The sequence below is a fragment of the Rhinolophus hipposideros genome, assembly GCF_964194185.1.
Source record: "Rhinolophus hipposideros genome assembly, chromosome: 2".
Classification (NCBI taxonomy): Eukaryota; Metazoa; Chordata; class Mammalia; order Chiroptera; family Rhinolophidae; genus Rhinolophus; species Rhinolophus hipposideros.
This window is the reverse complement of record NC_138048.1, coordinates 64709623-64733075: the sequence shown is the minus strand read 5'-3', so window position 1 is coordinate 64733075 and position 23453 is coordinate 64709623. Positions and strand designations below refer to the sequence as shown.

At 37.1% G+C, this 23453-nt stretch overlaps 1 protein-coding gene across 10 annotated transcripts in view; it reads left to right on the top strand.

The window, feature by feature from the left end:
• The first annotated feature begins 13748 nt into the window (after positions 1-13748).
• Positions 13749-23453, top strand: part of FXR1 (FMR1 autosomal homolog 1) — a 54497-nt gene continuing 44792 nt past the window's right edge. For 3 of the 10 annotated variants that reach the window (XM_081025389.1, XM_081025384.1, XM_081025387.1), the window contains exon 1: positions 13820-14072. In XM_081025389.1, the coding sequence (XP_080881515.1) occupies positions 14022-14072 (51 nt within the window). In that variant the 5' untranslated portion in view covers positions 13820-14021. Of the gene's footprint in view, positions 14073-23453 lie in introns of all 10 variants that reach the window. The other 7 variants (XM_081025390.1, XM_081025385.1, XM_081025383.1 and 4 more) reach the window with 6 other exon arrangements.

Sequence of the window (23453 nt, the reverse complement as noted above, 5' to 3'; positions counted from 1 at the left end):
GCCATATACCAATGTCAGTTTCTTGGTTCTAACGAATGTACAGTAGTAATGTAAGATGTTAACATTAAGGGAAAGTAGATGAAGAATATATGAGAACTCTCTAACCTCACAACATTTCTATATATTTAAAATTATTCCAAAATAAAAATTTATTTAAAAAAGAACAAATATAATTTAATAACAACAACATTTATAAAGAACTGAAAGCAAAGAGCTCTAGAAAAGGAGAATCATAATTTTCTATGCAAATTTTGGAAAATATTCAGAGCAATGTGGAGAGGAGCAAGTTTTTATTAGGTTGGTGAAAAGCTAATTGTGGTTTTTGCAATTTTTTTAACCTTTTAAACCACAATTACTTTTGCACCAATCAACAGTAAGTTGATCACAGTTCCCAGATGATAAGAATTTGATATAATCAATTTTCAGTCCTCATACCTGGAGAAGTTGAAAATCTTGCTAATGTTACTTGGCCAGGTAAGTCATATGAACAGCTATTTTATGACAGTCTATGCTCTATATTTTGATGAAACCATTTGCATTGTAACATGAACTTCTGGTGTTGCAAGAACCACATCTTTGCTTTATGCTACTTTTAAAGGGTTCCCATTATCCTTACTACAAAATTTAACCTTCTTAACAATTACAGTGAAGAAACCTGAAAAACACTACTTTAGCCAAGTGATCAAGGCTAATATTGCCAGTAATAAGTCATGGTGATTGCATTTTACCTCTGTGTATTTTATAAGAAGGTAAAATAAGAAGGCATTTTACCTTCTTAGTTGTTTGCTAGGGATCTCTAGCTCTAGTCATTCTGCCCTTTGGGGGCCATCACACAATCTTTTTTCTCTGACTCGAACACTGTCCCCTTTACTACTGTCCCCATTCCACCTGGTTAAATCTGGAATCATCTTTTTCAGGTTTCAGCATAATGACACTCTCTCATAGAGGTGAACTGACTACCCTAAAGTTGCCATAATAGAATCCGCCAATCATAGAGAACAATTCTTTTGCCTTCTGGTCAAATGTATTTTAACAGTTTTCTTTCTTATTAAATTACATTACTAATGGAAATCCAAATAAATGTCGAAAAAAAGCAGCATTTCAATCACCCTAACATACTAAACTATGTTCCTGTGTTTAAACTTTTGTTTTTCTTATCTATTTGCACATATAAATTTTACATAGTTGTAATCATTGTGCAGATCGACAAATATATCCTGCTTTATTTTTATTCACATATTGTTAAGCATTTCCCATGTTGTCACATAGATCAGGCATTTGTTTTTATTATTCCTATCTTATGAATATTTCATTCATTTTTGAAGAGCCTACAATATATTAAGTACCAGGCAAGATAATGTGCAGACACAGAAATAAATCTTTACTCAAGGGGAATTTATGTCTCGTTTACATTAGTCAGACACTTTGCTTTCTTGTGTTAATATTATTATTATTAAGTACTCTAGTCTACATTAATAAGATAATATATTAATATTTTTTATACTCTGTAAATGCATAGTGCTGTATAGCCTCTTATTCCAAGTAGTCTTATTTATAAATTGCATTTACTCTTATTCTACTTTCTCTTCTTATGAATTTTCCCCAGGAAATCTCATCAGCTTTCCTGATCTTAAATGTTAAATATTCACCACAGATTCCCAAAACTTAATCTTTATCCTACACTTGTACAAAAATCTTCACTGAATGTTTTCAAGATACCTCAAATGCAATACTTCCCGAACAGATCTCATTTCTTTCCACAAATCTTCTCCTATGTTCTAAATTAATGGCATCTTTATGTACCCAATCGTACAAGAACTTAAATTTATCGAGTCTCCTCATTTCCCATCACATCTCTAGCTCCTAGATTGTATTGCTTCAACATTTTAAACATCTCATTTTTTATCTCTTTTTCTCTACTCTTGTTGCTTTCATTCAGGCTTCTCTACACTTGCAATAGCCTTTTAACTGGTTTCTGCCTTCTCTATTTTGATTTTTAAGTCTTTCTTTCTCTCTAAACCCATACCTGGTCAAGTGATTGACCTACTTCTTTATTATCTGGTACCATTACCACCCATCATTTCTTGAACACATAATATACACCAGGCATTCTTAAGTACTATTTATTTCCTTTAATCCTCACATCACCCCTTTTCTAGTAGCCACTATTTTCATCTCAATTTTATGTGTGAGAAAACCGGGGCACAGAGAGTTTAAATAATTTCCCCAAGGTTATAGCTCCCGCAAGTGGCAGAGCTAGCTGTTTGACTCTGGACTCATTGCCCTTCACATTACATTAAAATTGTCTTTCAGAAACACACTAATTCCAAACTTCTTAATGTGGTTTATAAGATTCTTCCCACTTGGATCCAAAATCCATCCATCCATTCATTAAATATTTATTAAATACCAAGTATAGTTGGGTATAAAAAAACTTCCTTCAAAAAGCTGATGGGGTTAGTGGGAAATGATATGAGAAAAATATTAAATAAATTTCATACCAATGTGAAAATGATGAGTGTAAAATCTTACAATTAAGTGGATAATACTATTAAATAGAAATATTCCTAATTCTGTGTGAATGCAGTGAAAAGCTTCAAATGAGCTGAATTTTCCTTTTTCGTACTTTGGTCGTTTTTCATGTTTTCTTTGGAATGTCTCCTTCCTTGACTCCATGACAAACTAGTTTCTTCAAGATGCCACTAAATTGTCTTCTACCTTGTGGAGGCGTGCGGACTTCTCAGCACAGAATTGGCATTCCTCCTTTGAATGTCCATCTTACACAGGGCAGAGTTGTAATACTATATAATCTGTTGAATATCAGTGTTTATATTTGGGGCTGTCCGCTACCTCAACCCCAGACTATAAAAAGAGATCAGTCTGATTTTTCTTTGTATTCCCTTCTACCACACCTAGCATTGGACGTATAGTATCAATAATTATTTAAAACATAAAATTAAAATGATGGCAGCCAGCACTTTAATGTTTACTATGTGCCTGCTTTTCTTCTAAATGCTTTACGTGAGTTAGATTAATGAATAGATGAATGAATGAATAAATATAATAAATAGTCTAGAGAGAGTTTGGCTGTTTGTAGGTGAGCTTCACAGATTCTCAGAGTCACCAGTAGTTTCTATGCTCTTCACATTGTGGTAGGCAGAATTCTAAGATGGCCCTTGTAATTCTTGCTCCCTGGTTATCTATGTTACTTGCTCCCTGGTTATCTATGTTTTTGTATGGGCAGAACCTATAACTTGCTTCTAACCAATAGAATACAGTAATCCCCTCGTTTGTGGTTTTGCTTTCCTCAGTTTACCCAAGGTCAAAATACTTGAAATAGAAAATCCCATAAATAAATAATTCATGAGCTCTAAATTGCACACCTTTCTGAGTAGTGTGATAAGATCTTGTGCCCCACCCTGCTCAGAACTTGAATCATCCCTTTGTTTTGTTCAGCATATTCATGCTGTATACACTGCCTGCCTGCGAGTCACTTAGGAACTCCCTTGGTTATCAGATAGACTGTCATTATATTGCAGTGCTTGTGTTCAAGTAACACTTATTTTACTTACTAATGGCCCTGAAGCACAAGAGTAGTGATGCTCGCAATTCAGATATGCCAAAGAGATGCTGTAAAGTGCTTCCTTTAAGTGAAAATGAAAAGGTACTTACGAATAGGAAAAAAAACATAGTCTATATAGGGTTCAGTACTATTCATGGTTTCAGGCATCCCCTGGGGGTCTTGGAACGTATCCTCCGTGGATTAGGTGCAGGAGGCGAATGTATGGCAAAAGTGAAGGAGTTTCACAGATGCAATTAAGGCTCCTAATAAAATGACTTCAAGTTAATCAAAAAGGAGATTGTCCTGGGTGGAGATGAAATCAGGTGAACCCTTTAATGAAATCAGGTGAGCCCTTTAAAGGAAAGTCTAGAGGTCAGAGACTGTGATGGTTAATTTTGTCAACTTGGCTAGGCTCTATGGTGCCCAGCTGTTTAGTCAAACATCAGTCTAGATGTTGCTATGAAGGTATTTTAAAGATATGATTAACATGTAAATCAGTAGATTTTGAGTAAAGCAGATTATCCTCTCTCGTGTTTTTTCCAACACCACCAAAGAATTCTCCAGTTCTCAGTAGACAGAGAGTGGGTGTCTTACACATTTAGCTAAATTCTGATACAATCTACCTGGAAATAGCATCAAATCCCACAGGTTAAGGGCTCAGTCCCACAAGACTGCCCCTACTTCAGAGATAATCTCCAAATCCAAGTTGTCACCTGTGCTTGACAGACCTATAAATTGGAAGTTCCCACAACCCCCTCCTCAGGTTTGATTAATTTGCTAGGGTGCATGACAGAAACATTTACTTGTGTTTACCAGTTTATTATAAAGGATATTATGAAGGATACAGATGAACAGCCACATGAAGAAGTACAAAGGGTGAGGTCCGGAAAGGTCCGAGTGCTGGAGCTTCTGTTCCTATGGAACTAGTGTGCACCACCGTCCCAGCATGTGGATGTGTTCACCAACCTGAAAGCTTACCAGATCTTATTGTTCAAGAGTTTTCAAAGAGACTTAATTTCCAGCCTCTTCTTTCCTCCTCTCTCTTTCTCAGAGCTCAAGAGTAGGGCTAAAAGTCCCACCCCTCTAATTCCTTGGTCTTTCTAGGGACTAGCCCATCCTGAGGCTACCTAGAGGCCCCGTCCTAAATGACATCATTAGCATAAACTCGGGTGTTCTCAAAAAGGCTCCTGATGACCAAAGACACTCCTATCACTCAGAAAATTCCAATTCAACGGTGGTGGAGGAAGAGAGAGATTGATTGATTGAAGTTAAAGAATTGGCTCACATAATCCTGAGGGCTGACCAGTCTGAAATCTGCAGTATAGCCAGCAGGTCTTAAATTCTGCAAATAGTTGATGTTGCAGTCTTAAATGAAGGCAGTCTGGAGACAGAATTCATTCCTTTGGGGGTGGGAAGACCCTCAGTCTTTTTTTCTTAAGGTCTCAACTGATTAGATAAAATCCACCCACATGAGGATGTGGTATATATCCTGAATAGATAATATGTGTTGTTTTAAGTCTCTAAATCTGTGGTAATTGGTTTTTTATGAAGCAATAGAAAAATAATACAAATTTTAAATACCTTACCATACCCAGGTGAGAATCTTGATGACTGATGTTTTGATTATTGTTTTGGGGAGATACGTCATTTTATTTAGAAACTTTTACTTTTTAAAAAATTATAAAGGGTAATATATGCACATAAAAGAAAAAAAGTAACAAAAAATATACGTAACTAATCCCTCCTCCCCCCCATAAATAAATTGTTCTGCAGCTTATTTCTCCTAATGATATGTATAGAGGAGCTTTCTATATTTTCAGATAGATCTACTTCTATCCAGAGGTTCCCTAAATTTCTTGTATCTTAGCATCCTTAGTATCTTAGTACTCAGTACACTGCCCACATAAATACTTAATAATTCTGTTTATTAAGTAGTTAGAGCTAAACAACTTAAGAAGCATTTATGTCCTCACAATTTAAGACATGTGAAAAATGAATAAATATAAAGTAGTAAAAAATATTTTAACCTCATTCTTAAGTAATCCAATTACTTACTAATGGAATGTGCATACCCATAGGTTATTACACACCTCTCTTGGAATCACAGTAGACACTGCCACCCTTATTTTCTGTTCCACATTGATTTTTACTTTTTTGTTACATCAATTGTTGAAAACCCATGCTTGCAAAGATAAGAAACCATCATATGGAATGTAGCATCTTCGAATAGTGCAACTGTGAACTCTCTTGAGACAGGAGTGTGTACTATGTCTGACAGATACCAAGCATCACTGTGTTTACCTCAAAAATGTAAAATATCCTGAGGCCCTCTTGTGAATTCACTGCTGTGTCCTGGGTACCTGTCGGTGCACAATTTGGGAACTCTGGCCCTATCCCATTCCTTGTAACAGGTGCATATTAACCACTTGTTTTAATGACTGCTCTATTTATGGTTAATTTAGGCCTTTTCTGGTTTTACTTTCCTTTGCTCTTTTATTTTTTTCTTAGTTATAACTGGAAATGCTTTCCATCAATGAAAAATCTTTATGAACAATCTTGCAACTTTATTGAATATATTTGTAGGATAAATTCCTCTAATTTAAAATGCTGGCTTAAATGGTATGATTAGTTTAAATGTTGATACCATTGAAAAATATGTCTCCAAAGAGGATAAATTAATTTACATATTTTATGTATCAATATGGCTGTTCTCCCAATTTTTTTCTATTTGTTTTATCAAAAATTTAAATGTTTATCATTCAGAGAGGAAAAAAGTAGAATGCAAACTATGTTTTAATATGTGTTTCTTTTGTTGAAAGTTTTAGTTGTGAGCAGTTTTACTATGTTTATTGACCATTTATATTTAGTTTTATGTCAACTGTTCATGTCCTTTGTCCATTTTTCTGTGGGATTATTTGTGTTTCCTTATGATATGAGTAAGATCTTTGGTTAGTAACAAATTTAGTCATTTTTTTCCTCCAGGCTATCTTTTTTTCCTTTGAGATGTTTTAAATGTTCATGTATTCAAATTTAGAAGTCTTTCCCTGTGGCTTCTGGGCATTTTGTTATGGCAGAAACAATCAAACAATAGTTTAAAATTTACCCATATTTACTTTTAGTATTTTCAACATTATTTTTACACTTAAATTTTTATTACAACTGGAATTTATTTTGGTGTAAGTGGTAAAGTAAGGATATATATTTTTCAGATTAATCAATGCTAACTGCTATATTAAACAACCCTAAAATCTTTGTGATTTAACATTAACAAAAATTTTTTTCTCATTCATGCATAGGCCAAATTAAAAAAAAAACACACAGCCAGGCTTGAAATGGGCAATCTATATTCGAGTCCACACTCTTAACTCTATAAATTATTCTTTAAGTGGGTATGTGATCTAGTCCTTTTTGCTTTAAGTTCCACTTCACATGGGGCCTAGGGAGGAATGAAGCTCAGTTTCTGACTTGCAAAGTAAAATCAGTATGGTTTTGTTCTTCCTTCACCCTCGGTTGCTTACATCATAAGAAATAATCAAGGGACTCTCCAATATCAAGACAACTAAACTCAGTAGTTGGGTTTAATTTAATTTTTATTTTAATGTTCTCATACTCAATGTCTGCTTATATTTTGCCATAAAAATCAGAGCAGCCTACGGAACAAAAGTTGAAATATTCTAAATTATGACTTGAGTCTTTCATCAGCTATTTATAAAATAGGGCACAATCGGAAACTGTTGGTTGAAATATTATGGTTGGTTGAAAAGTTATTTTAGACTTTTTAAATCTTTGCTTTTTGAGGAAAAAAAACTCTTACAGTCTTACTTTAGTCAAGTTAAAATTATTTTTAAGTGCATTACTTTGAGGAGATTTAAAATGATGATAGCCTGTTTCCACATCACATTTCATTAAGACAACTCATACTAAATATAGTACCACAGAATTGTTCAAAATATTAAGTTCTTAGTGTTCCAGTACCTGTTTTTTGCAAGGCTTTATTACCTGTGTATTTAATTCTATTTTTAAAGAACATTTTCCTATTTAATTTATAATTTTTTAAAATTGGAAATAGTTCCACTTTCCAATGCAGAAAACTTGGAAAACATAGAAAACACAAAGAAAAATAACCATTCATATTATCACTGCCTTAAGATAACTGCTGTTAACATTTTGGCAAAAATCTTTACAATATATTGTCATGCAATATATGTGTACACTTTTTGTACAAAATTAATTCCACATACAGTATGACAGTCTTCTTTTTTATAGTTACTATGGGCATTTTCTCATATCAATATCTATTGTTCTAAAACTTCATCTCTAATGGCTGCAGAGTATCTCCTGATAATGTTTAAAAAATGAAAATACTTTCATTTGTGAAAATCAAGTGATGTGCTCATTCTAAAACAATCAGACTGTGCAAAAAAAGACAGAAATTATAAAACTTATGTCAGCCATACGTCCACCTTCTGGAAAGATACACTATTAATATTAACTTCCAGATTGTCAATCTATCTATCTACAAACACACACACAAAATGTTTTAAATGTGATTATGCATACTGTCTTGTGACTGTTTAAATTTTTCTTTTTTACTTTTACTTTTTCCCCAGTTTTTTTTTGAGATAATACTGGACATTCTCTTCCTTTTAATAATGAATATCTGTTCAAGATGATGTAGATAAAAACAGAGATACATCAAGATTTTGAAGTTTGTGATTTGTGTAATTTTCCATTATGAATGTAACATGGGGTCAGCAAACAGTAATTGATATGGGCTATGGAAATGGAAAGAGGAGGACTTCAGTACTAGTTTTGCTACTTAGAAATTGTGTGATATTAGACAAATGATTCATTGCTATAAATCTCACTTGCTTAATGGAAATCAGGAGGTCCCCCTAGCAGGAGTAGTAAAGAGTTAGTGGGAATTGGGGAAGGGTCCAAACAAAAATATTTTCAGCATGTAAGGCCTGAAGAGGACCAATCTTTATTCTTCAAAGTTCAGATAATATGAAATATGTTGACTTGTGTACAAATGGAACTTCAACAGCCCTACCCAAAGTCACTCACATCGAGAAACAAAGTAAAACAATACACTAAAGATTAAAACAAAGAGAGAGAAAGAAAGGGAGGGAAAGAAAAACCCATAAAGCAAAGATGGCGGAGTAAAGTCTGTGGCTACATCCTTCTGTGAACATATTAAAATTACAACTAAATTACAGAACTATCAGCCTGGAGAACCATCTGAAGTCTAGCCTAATGGAAGTCCTGTAACTGAAAATATAAAGAAGCCACGTGGAGACTGGTAAGAGGAATGGAAACACGGAACGGGCCCCACACCTGCATGTGGCTGTTGAGAATCAGGAGGGATATCTCAGCCACTGAGTTTCTCCCAGAGAAGCAATGGACCCCAGCCCCCCATAACAAGCTCCCCAGGCAGAGTATTGGTCCTGGGAAGAAGAGCACCGACAACATCTGGTTGTGAAAAACAATGGGGATTCCAACCATTCGGGAAGGCTGCAGGAATCCCAGACATCCTCTTAAAAGGCCCATGCAGACTCGCAAAAGGCACTCACCTTGGGCTCCAGCGGAGAGACAGTGACTTGGGTGGCCTTGCAGACTTACAGGAACAGACTGAGGAGTGTGCCTTCAGGGGTAAGACTGAAGACTGGAAGGCAGTTGGCATTTTCTCAGTGAAGGGGGTCCTCTTCCCAGGCAGCCGGCAGGTGGGCGCCATCTTACCCATGTTTAGCCCACTCCCACAGGCCAACTCTGAATCCGATTGGCTTGGAGAGCTCTGCTGTTCCACCCCGCTGACTCAGCTGGGACCCCACCCCACCCAACTTACGAACCTCTGGAGGAATTTTCTCCCTGAGCAACAAACCCCCTCATTCATTGCACTCTTTCTTGGAAAACTATCAGAGTCTACAAGCCCCAGACAGGCAGAGACTGGCCTCATATACTCTGAGACTTTTACTGAGTCCCTCCAGGCTCAGAACTAGCACCAAACCACAGTCTATGTTAACCTGGTGACCAAAACTCTTCCCACTCTAGTGACTCTTGAGACCCTGCCTCACCCAATTTGCATACCACAAGAGGCTTTATCAGTGGCTGAACCTTAAGGGAGCTGGCAGGTCTCAACTGCCGGGTGCCCTGGCTTTTTTCAGAGTTACACAAGGACCAGTAGTGGAGGCAGCCATCCTGGGTTCACAGCGTGGCCTCCATATGCCTCAAGGTTTAGCACAAGCAGCGAACAACTGTGGATCGCTTTGTAGCTACTACAAGGTAGCCCCTGGCTGGTAACAGGCAGTGGCTAACTTGGGCCTACACCAGAGCCCCCAAAGAGGCCCCAGAACTAAATACTTGGAGGTTGGCTTCAGACCACAGCAGAGCACTGCCCAATTAGCCCCACAAGTGGCACAAAGGATGGTCTCAACAGGAACCAGAGCCCCTGGGGCGAATCCCACTCAGTGGGGTAAGCCTCCCCCACAGTAGCCCATAAGCTGTGGATGTGGCCAAACCCCACAGCTTGTCAGCCTGAAGGTCAATCCCACAAACTGACATGCCAACAGCAATCAAGTCTCAACTATCACTGAGCTCACACACAGCCCACATAACGAACACACTTGGAGTACCCGGCTCAGGTGACCAAGTGGATTGTGCCACTGGGCCCCACAGGACACCTACATAAGGCCACCCAGCAAAGACTGGGAGACATAGCAGATCTACCTAATACGTAGAAACAAACAGAGAGGCAGCCAAAAAGATGAAACAAAGAAATGCATCCCAAATGAAAGAACAGGAGAAAAGTCCAGAAAAAGAACTAAATGAAATGGAGGCAAGAATCTACCAGAGACAGAGTTCAAAACAATGGTTATAAGGATGTTCAATAAACTTAGTAAGGATTTCAACAAATAGATAGCAAGCATAAGAAAAGGACATAGAAACCACTTTAAAAAAGGACAAGTCAGAAGTGAAGAATACAATAACTGAAATGAAGAATGCACTAGAAGGAATCACCAGCAGACTAGATGAAGCAGAGAATCAAATCAGCGGTTTGGAAACAAGGTAGCATAAAACACCCAATCAGAAAAAATGAGAAAAAGAATCAAGAAAAATGAGAATAGTTTAAGATGCCTCTGGGACAACATCAAGGGTAACAACATTTGCATCACAGCTACACATTTATCAACAATTACTTTCATTATAAATGGATTAATTGCTCCAGTCAAAAGACATAGGAGGGCTGAATGGATAAGAAAACTAAACTATTACATATGCTGCCTAAGAATCACTTCAGATTGAAAGACACACACACAGGTGGAAAGCAAAGGGATGGAAAAAACATTTCATGAAAATGGAAAAAAAAAAAAAACTGGGGTAGCAATACTTATACCATACGAAGTAGACTTTAAAACAAAGGACATAGGAAATGAAGGACCCAGTAATCCCGCTTAGGGTATTTATCTGAAGAAACCCCAAATGCTACTTCGAGGGGACGTAGGCGTCCCTATGTTCACTGCAGAATTGTTTATAAGGGCCAAGACATGGAGGCAGCCTCGGTGTCTGTTGATGGAAGAATGGATAAAGAAGAGGTGGTACATATATACAATGGAATATTGACCAGTCATGGAAGGGAATGGGTTCTTGCCATCTGTGGAAGCATAGATAGACCTGGAGGGTGTTGCGCTGAGTAAAGTATATGAGACAGATGCAATGTGATTTTGATATGTGGAATCTGAGAACAAAATTAACAAACAAACCAGAAACAAACTCATAGATAAAGAAAACATTTTGATGATTACAGATGGGAGGGGGTTTGGAGCTGTGGATGAAAAAAGGGGAACGGATGAAAAAGTACAAATTCGTTGTTACAAAATAGTTATGGGGATGTAGGGTATAGCTTAAAGAATATAGTCAATAATATTGTAATAACTATGGGTCAGATGGGTACTAGTTTGTTGGAGTGATAGATGAGAAGGGGATGGAGGGGAAGGTTAAAAAGGTGAAGGGTTTAAAAAGTAGAAATTGGTAGTTACAAAATAGTCACGGGGATGTAAAGCATAGGGAATACAGTCAGTAATATGGTAACAACTATGTAGAGCACCATGTGGGTACTAGTCAATGTGATCACTTTTTAAATTATATAAATGTCTAACCACTATGCTGTACACATGAAATTAATATAAAATAATATTTAATGTGAACTGTAATTGATAAATTTAAAAAGGAGGGAAAAGGGGAACAAGAGGTCCAAATTTCCAGGTATAAAACAAATAAGTCATGGGGATGCAATGTACTGCATGGGGAATATAGTCAATAATATTGTGATAGTGTGGTACCGTGTCAGATGGTTGGTGGTATGATGATCACTTCTTTAGGTCTATAAATGTTGAATGACTATGGTGTACCCCTGAAACTAGTATAGTATTGTATGTTTGCTATATTTTTAATAAAAATCTTAAAAAATAAAACCATAAAGATAAACTAGGACGCTCATACGTTGCTGGTGGGAATTCAAATGGAGCAGCCATTTTGGAAAAGAGTCTGGCAAGTCCTCTAAAGGTTAAACATGGAGTATTTGTGAGCCAACAATACCAATTCCAGGTGTATACACAAGAGAAATTAAAACATACATCTGTCTATACAATAAGTTATACAGTACTCTTCACAGTAGCATTATTCCTACAGCCAAAAAAGTGGAAATAACACACGTGCCTATCAAGAGATGAATGAATAAATAAAATGACATTGGTATATCCACATGATGGTATATTTGACAATAAAAAGGAATGAATAGTGATGTTACAACATGGGTGAAACTTGAAACATGCTACAACATGGGTGAAACTTGAAAACATTACGTTCTCTCAAAGAATAAAAGGCCATATTGTAGGATTCCATTTATATGAAATGTCTAGACTAGGCAAATCTATAGAGACAGAAAGTAGATAAGTAGTTGTCTAGGGCTTGGGGGGGTTCGGGTGAAATGAGGAGTGACTGCCAATAGGTACAAGAGTTCTTTTTGGAGTGATGAAATATATTCTAAAATTGATTGGGGAGATAATTGCACAATTCTGAATATACAAAAACAATTGAATTGTGCAGTTTAAATGGATGAATGGTATGGTATGTGAATTATATCTCAATAAGGCTGTTGGGGAAAAAAGCAAACCAGGGCGTTATTATTCTGAAGGATCATACAGGATGGTTTATAAAGTGTTAGATACATGAAGCCCATCATTGACGGGTATTTAGTTCTCCTCACAATAATCAACATTTTTAAAAGAACATTTTGTACATAGCAATACAATACTGAGCACTTTTGCAGCCACCATTTCTGTTTGGAGCCTCTGGAGATGTAGAGTTGCTGATCAAATGTACCTTTTTTTTTTTTTTTTTAGGAGCCTGCCCTCTTTCCCCACAAAGGCTGGGGCAGTGGGCATTTCCTTGCGAGTATGAAGCATCTTTTTAGAATTTTTCTGTCAAAATGGTAACACAAGACACACATAAAAAAGTCCTAGTATTATTTCAAAAGGTCTTGCTTTTGGAAAGAGTTTTAATATTGTTAAAATATTCAAAGTAGCTCTGTCATAATGCTTCCAGTAGTGGTGTAGGTGCTGGTAGACAAGCCACGCAAGTTGATTCCGCTTTGATCCTACTCGTGGAGGTTCGCACGCGTTGCCGCAGGGGAAAACATGGTCTCCCGCTCGGTTCAGTTTCCCTGACTACTTCCAACAATGGATATTAACCTGAACTCTGTCGCAGTTTGTTAACACATCTAAGTTGAATTCAAAATACCTAGTTTTAAACAGCCAAAGGGCTAACCGATGGGGAGAGGGCTCCTGAACTGTGTGAGGAGTGGAAATGTGGAATTTGAGTCAAGAGAACGCCACCGATTTTTTTTTTTTTAAAAGAGCCAGGCGAAAGAATTTGGAGCACACAGTACAATTTTATGCTCCCTTCTTCCCTCAAAATGCTTTGTCAATGGGCAATGGGAGCCCCCAAGGTGGCTCTTCCCTGGGTGAAGAAGCGACTCCAGGGCCGCCAGCACGTCAAGAAGTTTAAGGGCAGGATGCCCACGAGCACTGGAACGCAGATGCAAGTGTCCGAGCAGTTCATTCTGGGGCGGCTAGAGGCACCGACCGGCAGGAACCGGCAGGCAGCGGGCGCTGGGGGGCGGGGACGTAGGCCGGGTCAGCAAAGGTCAGGCGATTGTTTCGGTGGGAGAACCCGGCAGTGGCGGCGGCGGGCGGGGCCCAGAGCGGGTGATGTAAGGAGCGGAGGGATCCCACTAGGCGAGTCGGTACTGCTCGGTGAGACCCCAGGAGTGTGGGGCGGGGGAGCCCAGTCCCCGCCCTGTGTCCCCGCCCCTCCCCCTCCTCCTTCACGCCCCTCCCCCTCCTCCCCTCTGGTTGGAAAGTTTCTAGAATCTCTTCCCAGCGGCCTTTGCGGTTCCAACATGGCGGAGCTGACGGTGGAGGTTCGCGGCTCCAACGGGGCTTTCTACAAGGTACTGCCCCTTTTGCCGCTTTGTCGGGTCTTCTTGGGGCTGGGGCAGGTTTGAGGGAGGGTTGGTGGTCCCGGAGAGTGAGGTTTGGGGTCGAAAAGGACGCCTAGGCCAAAGTCCGAGGCCGCTGGGTTCCTCGCTTCTCCCCCCTCAACCCCGCGGTTTAACGGTCTCGGGGGCCTGGGCTCCGTTATGTTTTGAAACAACACGTCGGAGACCTCTAGCGTTTTCCTACTTGTGAATCTTTTTGGGTGCTAGTCAGGTCCTTGGCGGGCCGCTGAGGAGAAGCCGAGTCGCTGCTGGGCGGCGAGGAGCTCCTTGGGAGCAGGCCTGAGCGCCGGGAGGTGGGGGAGCCGTGCAGGGAGGCGGTGGGATTGTGTGGTCGCAGCCGCTCCCCCGCCCCTCGGGCTGGGCCGTGCGGGAGTGCCTCGGCCCGCCGCTCCGACCCTTCCCCACCCCCTAGGTGGGGCGCGTCGCGGAATCTGGAGAATTCACCTTTGTAGAGGGTTTGAGGCCAGTCAACTTCGGTGTCTGAAAGAGGATTGGGTACCGGATTGAGGGTTAGGATCAAAGAGAGAAAAATTAAAAAACCTTGAAATGTGGCGGGTTGAATTCTTTGCGGCCTGGGAAATTGGGCGGCGCCTGTGCCCCTCTATTACGGAAGAAAAGGCGAGAGTTGTAGGCTTCTAAAGTACGATTTAAAATGTGAAATGGATCAGGTAGGGAGGTGACTCGTTTCTTTATATCATTTACCTAGTGTGTTTGGAAGGTACTGGTTTTTATTTTTCTCCCCCACGAGGTGTTTTGTCTGTGTCCCTCGAAAGGAAGGAGATTCATTGTATGGGATCGGGGCTGGAAAACGGAAGAGGAGTCCGCGAGTGGAGGAATTTAGTGGGGGCTTCCAGTGTGGGTGGTCACACAACTGAAAGTGAAATCCTCACAGTTTAGTTTTGCCATTGTAACGGTCTCTAATGCGGATCCTTCCAAAGTATGCCAGGGTGTTACTAGATCAATACAAAATCTCCACAGCTGTTGTCTGTCAGTCAATCTCACTAAGCCGGCATCTCAAATGTTTGAGAGTCTTGGCTATTTTTATGAAGGGGCCTTCTTCTAATACAGGAGTATTGTGCGTGCGCGGAATGTATTTTCACTGGGTTTCATTTCAGCGTGTCTTTTATCCCACGGGATGTTAATTTATTTGGTGGCCATAATTTCCTATTTTCATTGTTTTTTCCTTTCTTAGTGTACTGATGAGCTATGTGGATTTGTTTTGTCACGTGGTACTAGCATAGTGGGAAATCACAGTTGGCATCTAAAAAGATCTCCCTAAGCTTTTTACAAGTTTACATCTCCTTAGTGGTCAACATAAAGTAAAAGCAGTGACTGGTGGGAAGGAGTCTTAATGCGTGACTAATTATATTAGCAGCCTAGGTTTAAAACTTAGTGTCAAAGGACCTATGTAAAATTTGAGTAGATATTTCGCCGACTTCTGTTCTTACTGAAACCTAGTGATTGCCTTCTCTGAACTACTGCAGATTGAGTTGGGGCACAGTGAACAAAGAATGGGCGTACCATACTTTTCATATCAAGGGTAAATAAGGTTCAACATGTTTGCATCAACACCCCTGCCCCCGTGCAACAGTTTCAAATTCTGTTTGACTATACAGTTCTTGTGTAATGGAGACATACATTTTTTTCTGTGTCATATTGAAAATTAGAATTACTTTGTCTTAAAGTTTTACAGCAAGCTGATGGTAGATAGAACACCATTTTGTAGCCAAGTATGCTTTCTTCATTTCTTTTTAAATAAGATTTATTTAAGATTATTGAAAGTTTTAGTAAAGACTGTTACACAATCTTATTTTGATTCCTTAGTATTTTTTTTAATCAAGTCACAATAAATCATTGTCTCCATTTTGGAACTCTAAAGTGTTTATTGATTTCTATCACATCAGCTTGATTTTACTTATTTAGACTTATTTAGACTTGGACTCCATCACTCATTGTTACCTAAAAGTCTAAGGTGGTTCTTTGACAAAGGTTGGGAAGAACCCCTAGCCACATTTTTGTGTACTAAAATAATTGCACTTGAACGTTTGGAATTTTATGTTCTGCCATAATCCACTTGTATGTGTACTTGGTGGAAAGTGGTTTTCAAAACTTTGGAAGAGTGAGAATGGTGAAGTAGAATAAGCCCAGGATTTTGTAGTTAAATGGGAATTCTAGGTCTGTACTTCTGCTTAACCGTTGTCAATCTCGTCATGGACCCTAAAATCTCCCTGGGTGTGTGGTGTGTGTGTCTCTCTCTCTCTCTCTCTCTCTCTCTCTCTCAAAATGAGAGGTTTGAAATAGTTGTACCCAGAATTTTTATCCCATGAAACTTCCCACTTGGAAAAAAATTGACTTACTGCACAAATTATTTTAACTATGAATTGAGATTTACATATAGTAAAATTTACCTTTTTAATACACAATTATATGAGTTTTGATGAATGCTAACAATTTTGTAACCATCACCACCAGTATGAAGAGGTAGAATGGTATTTCACTATCCCAGAATTTGCCTCATGGTCCTTTGTAGTCAACCAACCTCCAGACCCTAGGGTGTTTTCTGTCCCCATAGTTTTGCATTTTTCAGAATGTCTTGTATATAGAATCATATAGTTTACCTTGTAGCCTTTTGATTCTGGCTTCTTTCATTTAGTGTAGTAGTAATTTTATTTTATGTTTTTTCTAATTTAAATAATATGTGGTTAGGGAATTTTGAAAAAAATTTCCTTGAGATAACAGCTGTTACCGTTTTGGTGTATTTTTTCTTTCAGTTGTTTTTTCAGTATACAGGTGATTCTGATTTTCCTCTTCCTTTTCTCCCTTTCCCTTCCCGTAAAACACAGACACACATTTGGTTTTAAATGTGAGTTACCAGTGAAGAATTTCAAAGTCATGGGGTTAGTGGCCAATATCATGCCTTTTGGCAATGCTCTGTAGACATTCATTAAAAATTTTCTGGTGGAATTGAAACTTCATTCCACAGATTAATTGGAACCAGTAAAAAGCTGATGATTTCACCTAAAGTTAATAGTCTTTTTTTAAAATATTGACACAAATCATGTGCTGCATCTTGCTTTTTAAAAATTTAACAGTGGGTCAACGGGGGTGGGGGGGGGTGTCCTGAAAAATGCATATTACATGACTTGTGTTCATCTTTTGTTATCAGTGTATATTGAGTATTACAATTTTAATACAGTGTTTTCCTTTCTAAAATGTGTATACATTTTTTTGGTACCCTCTGTATAGTTGTTAAAGAAATGAAAACTTGATATGCTGCTGTTTGCAGCCCTATAAATATATGTGGATTGGAAAACATGGGCAACATAATGTTAATTAAGCATTTGATAAAGGACATAATTTTATATAAAAATTGCTTTTATAGCCTTTTTTACCTGGAACATGACATTTTAGGATTTATATTACTAGCCATATAAAGTGCTCTTTTATTTTTTTAAAGCTGAGAAGTGGAATTTACATTCTGTGATTGTTAGTGTATTTACAGAGTTGTGTAACCATTACCACAGTCTTATTTTAGAACATTTTCATTTACTCTTCGCAAAACACCTTGTGCCCATTTGGGGTCATTAAAATGCTGTTTAACTGATGTATATGATACTAAGCTTTGTAATAACATTGAAACTTGCATAGCCATGGGTAGGATATGATTTTAAATATAAGTTGAAAGTAGGTCGCTCACTTTTTGGCTTATGTAGAGAAAAGTTTCAGTGGTGTTCAAAAAAAATATGTGATTTCTAAGATAGTTGAGAGGTATTAGGTCTTCTTTGTAGAAGATAGAATTAATTGCTTTTAGAGCTGTACGTTTTCTCCTTTGACTGTGATGACTACAAAACATTTTAAAGTATTACAACATTTCCAAACTTTTATTACTTGGGCTTAATTTAATACAATTAAATTTGAGAATAATTAAATTATGCAGGTTTATTCATCAGAGATGATGACTTACTATGAAGCTGTGTTCTGAGAGAGTACTGACTTCAAAGGTCGTATAGTTTATTATTGATTTCTTTGTGAAGATTAATAATTGAGGAAAAGACGATGGCTGTCTTAACAGTATTAGGGACACTGTTAAGTTAAAAACAAAGTTCCACATATTTTAAAGACAATTTTTAGTTGCACGTTTTAAAATGGGCAATTTTTATAAATGTGTAAAAACTAAGATTTAAGTAAATGAAAAGGCCACGACTTTTCTAAAAATGAAATACTTTTCCTGTAGTTTTTGTCTTTGTATTAATAAAGTATGTAATTAAGAAAAACCTGAAAACAAATTTAAAAATAATCCTTTTTTTCTAGAGATATATTGTCAAGGTCTTGGTTTTACATAATTGTAGAAAACATAATTTTTTTGACATTTTTACTTTTATGCACGTTTATATTTTCTACATCGTATATTTGTGTGTCTTTGAGTTAGATAATAGTTTTCTATGCTTGCCTGTTGTTTACTAGATGTTCTATGACGCTTGTACATGTATTTCCTGATTTTGTTCTCAAGGACTCCATGAGGTACGTGTTTTTATCCCCAGTTCACATATTAGGAAACTGACAATGGTTAAGTAACTTGTGCTGAAGTGAGATTTAATTTTAGGGCTTCTCACTTCCAATTGTCTCCTTTGCATAGCATTAGAGGTTCTTCAAAGGAAATTTGGGTGTTAGTGAGCTTACATTTTAGTTAGGAAGACAGGACAGACACTAGACTGGATAATAACTCAAGTGAGTTCGCTATAATGTTAAGGATGTAGCAAACAAGCTTTTTTGGAGTGGATGGAGGGATATGCGTTCCATGACTGACCACCTAGTTCTTGTACTAGCTAGTTGCGAGACCTTGATTTTTTCATTCGCAGTATGAGACGGTTTTAATAGACAATTTATAAAGTGATAAAATCCGCCAAGTTGTCTTAGTTCACTCAGGCCCCCACCTAGCTCTACAACAATAACAGCTATTTATTGAGCATGCAGACTGTCAGACTGTGCAGGTACTTTACTTGAATTTGTCTCATTTAGTCCTCTCAATCACGATGAAGGGGATACAGTGTTACTATCAATTGAGGAAACTGAGGCTAAGTGAATCTTGGTCCATAAAATTAGTAAGAGGCTGATTCAAGATTCAGACCCTGATCTTTCAGACTTCAGAGAGCCTGATCTCTACAAACATTGTAGTGTGATTTTTTTTTTGAAGTACAAAATACATGGTTTATCAAGTTTTTAATCATAAATTACTATTAATTAACGCACTGGAAGTCAAGAGGACTGAATTAGGATTCCTAGAGAAATGAGTTATGTCTTCACTTTACAAAAATTGACTCTTTACAGTATGGTAGCCACTATTCATGGGGCTGAAATACGGTAATCTGAGTTGAGATGTGCTTCAATTATAAACTACACACTATATTTCAGAGACTTAGTATAAAAAAATGTACATCGTAGTTTAAAAAGATTGATTACATGTTGAAATCATTTTGGATATATTGGATTAAATAAAATTAAAGTTTTACCTGTTTCTTTTTACTTATTTTAATATGGCTACTAGAAAACTTAAAACTAGATATGTGGCTCAAATTATAATTTGTGCTGGATATAACCTTCCATATATTTCTATCATTTTCAATTGTGAACTTTATATTGATTATGTAAAGTACTTGGTTAATACTTGAAATACTTTATATGTGTGCATATATAACTTATTTAAAATTTGTTATGATGTGGCTCTTGGAAATCTTGCCATGTAGCTTTTTTTTTTTTTTTTTTTTTGAGAGTGCCAGAGCCTTTTTTAAAATTTATTTTCCAATTACAGTTGACATACAATATTAGTTCCAGGTGTACAATGTAGTGGTTAAACATTTACATACTTTACGAAGTGATCATCCTGGTGAGTAATCACCCATTTGACACCATACATAGTTATTGCAGTGTTATTGACTGTATTCCCTATGCCAAGTAGTATTTTTGAGAATCAGAAGGCTTTAGAAGATTCTTTGGCACGTATTTAGCAAATAGTAAGAAGCTCTGTATTGATGGTTGTTAAATTTTCTAGGACCAAATCTTCATAAACAGTTCAAGGAAAACAAAATTAAGCAGTTATTAATCTGAATATATGTATTAACATGTATAACAATCCTTTTATTTATCCTTACATTAAAGAGGTTGAAAGCCATGGAAAAATTGAACCATTAAATTTCAGTTATATCAGTTGTTTTAATTTGTCTCTTAATACTCTAGCCTCAGCATTTTTTGCTTAGCTTTTTTGGGAGGGTGAGTAGAGGTTTCCAGTAATAACTGATGGAGTTTATAGATACTGTTGGCAAAGGACTATGCATTCCCATGTAACAATTTCTTCAGAATAATTAATCATATTAAAACTTTTCTTCCCATATTATAACTTGTTGCTCTCATAGTTTTTTGGGTTCTTTTCAAGTTTTGCAGTGATTCGATGTGTGTACTTTGCACATAGTAGGACTTGAATACACATTGAATGAACAAATGACTCAGTCATTCTTGCCTTTTGGACACTGATGCATTGTTAAACTTAGTGTAACTGCATATATACAAAACTACATTTTTGATTTTGATGCACTGAACTTAATTATTGTAGGTGGTATATATTGATTCTGGTCAAGTTCAGATATTGTCAGAGAACTTTATGAATAAAGAGGAAAATGATAAGGAGCTTCAGCTCTGCAACAGGAAAGTCATCGGTGTTTTCGGTGGCCATTTGGAACTACTAAATCATTCTCTTTCAAGGAGAATTATTGGATATTATAAACTTGTGAAATTAACAAGCCAAGAACATTGTTGCTATGTGAGCATTAGTTGATATTAATGGGTGTTTTTTTTTTAATGGTGAAAGAGTAGTTTATTAGAAGAGATGGTACACTCCAAAGAAATAGGAGTGGACCCAAGCAGCAGAGAATGACTCAAGAGCCCAAGCTGGCATTATTGGGAAAAATAGTACACTCCAAAGGATTTGAAGAGGGCCCAGAGCAAAGGCAAAGCTCAAGAGGCTCAAAGGGCTAATGTGATCTTAAGAAATTCTCACACTTTCATTGTTACTCTTTTATTCAGAACTGTTAACTGGTCAATACTAAAAAATGATGAAGGCTTGCTGAATAACTTTTTTCGTTAATAGAACTTAATTCCACAGCGATGCAATAATTTCTGTAATGTATGAGGTCTGATAATTAAGTTCGCAAACTTATCCTAGAAAAAGCACTACATACCTCATTGCTGAATATCATTATGGTCACCTTTGAAGCGCTCCCCTTGGGAAGCTCTGCATCCACGCCAGCGCCTTAGTCCACCCTTTAAAGCAATTGTAGAACTTTTCCTGAAGCGGCCATCAGAGCTGTTGTTGTATTACCCTTGATGTCCTGAATGTCATCAAAATGTCTTCCTTTCAACATTTCCTTTATCTTCAGGTAAAGAAAGAAGTCATTGGGGGCCAGATCAGGTGAGTAAGGAGGGTGTTCCAATACAGTTATTTGTTTACTGGCTAAAAACTCCCTCACAGACAGTGCCCTGTGAGTTAGTGCATTGTCGTGATTGCAAGAGCCATGAATTGTTGGCGAAAAGTTCAGGTCATTTAACTTTTTGACGCAGCCTTTTCAACACTTCCAAATAGTAAACTTGGTTAACTGTCCAGTTGATGCAAATTTATAATGAATCATCCCTCTGTTATCAAAAAAGGTTAGCAACTTCATTGCAACAAGCTGGCGAACTTAATTGTCAGACCTTGTATAATTAGTGAATTTGCACACTTCTTTAAAAAAGCTTGAAGACATTTTTTGATTGCTGTAGCTGTCTTGAATATTTGTGCTTATTGGAATCAAATTACAACTCAGATCTTTTAGGTGTTGTAAACATCAAACAAACAAGTTCATTACTTAGAATGTAGATTTGAGATCCCTAGAGATGGAAAAATTGAAACGATGTGGGGAATGGTGATGTATATACATATATGCTGTGTGGAAAATGTACTGGCTGACAAAGTGTTTAAGATATTATCTCAATTATTTAAAAAATATTTATATACATCTACATATGTGTAATTTCAGAAATGTGTAAATATATAAAAACTTGCTTTATTGCAATTTGTTTTTCCATTTTCTCTCTGCTCTCCTTTACCACCTGATCTCTTCCCAACTTCATTTTAGGTAACCCGTTTATAACCAAGTATTTATTGTACCTGATATTTCTCCATATTCAGTAGAGTGGTACAAAGAGACGCATTCAAATAAATTGTAGGTTTTTGTCCGTACAGTATAACTGGATATATACAAAAAACTACATTTTTGATTTTGATAGAAATTGAACTTAATTTTTTTAGGGGGTACGTATTGATTCCGGTCAAGTTCAGATAATTGTTGCAGAACTTGATGCATACAGAGAGAACTATAAAGATAAGGTAATCTACATTTTGGTTATTTTCACTTGGAGTATTAATTTTTCACTGGTTACAAAATATTTCGTAGTAAGAATTACTGTGAAACCCAGCCATTCCCCAGTTAACAGTCATTTTGTTTGCAAGTTTTTGCTGCTCCACATCTGTTTCCACTGGATCTGTTTCAAAGAATGGGATAGCAAATGAAGCTAGGAGTCTTACATTTAACCTTACTGCCCTAGGCCCTTTCTTTTTTTTCCTATCACATAGTAAATAGTGGATGAAACCAATCTTAATAGTGAAACTACTGTACCATAGTGTCTTCAATAAGTGAGATTTATCCCCTCTTTCCCTAATGTGTTCTTTTTGTATCTGTTAACTGTAGATGTAATCCAGAAACATAAAGTGTTTTGTTATAAATTATTTAAATTACCTGACACAAAAGCTCCAGGAAGGTTTACCATGGTGTGGGGGAAGGGAGTAGCTTTACTTCTGGCACACCTATGCGTGCCTGCTATTTCCTTAGTTTAAGAAGCTTCAACTCCTTCCATTTGCGATTGACATATAGATACAGATGTAGGTATACTTACTTAGGTTATGATGATCTGCATCTGGGAGCCTCTAAGTTCATTTTCTCAACCTGATAGTTTCTCATTTGAATTATAAAACAATTTTTTCTCGGTGTTTCAAGGATGGCATACAGCTAGTACCATTCTAGATGCATGGGAAAGAAGTTAGTTCATTACATGAAGTGAATGCCTTAATGATTGGGCTGTATTGTCTTAGAACTCTATTTAAGAAATACCATTTGCTGTATTCAGTTTTCTGTTATTTCATTTTGTAAATTGGATGATGTATGCATAAGGTACACAGTAGGACGACAGGTGATTCTGACTGTTGACATACTGACGAGATATAAAAGTAAGCAAAGGTGGAGATGT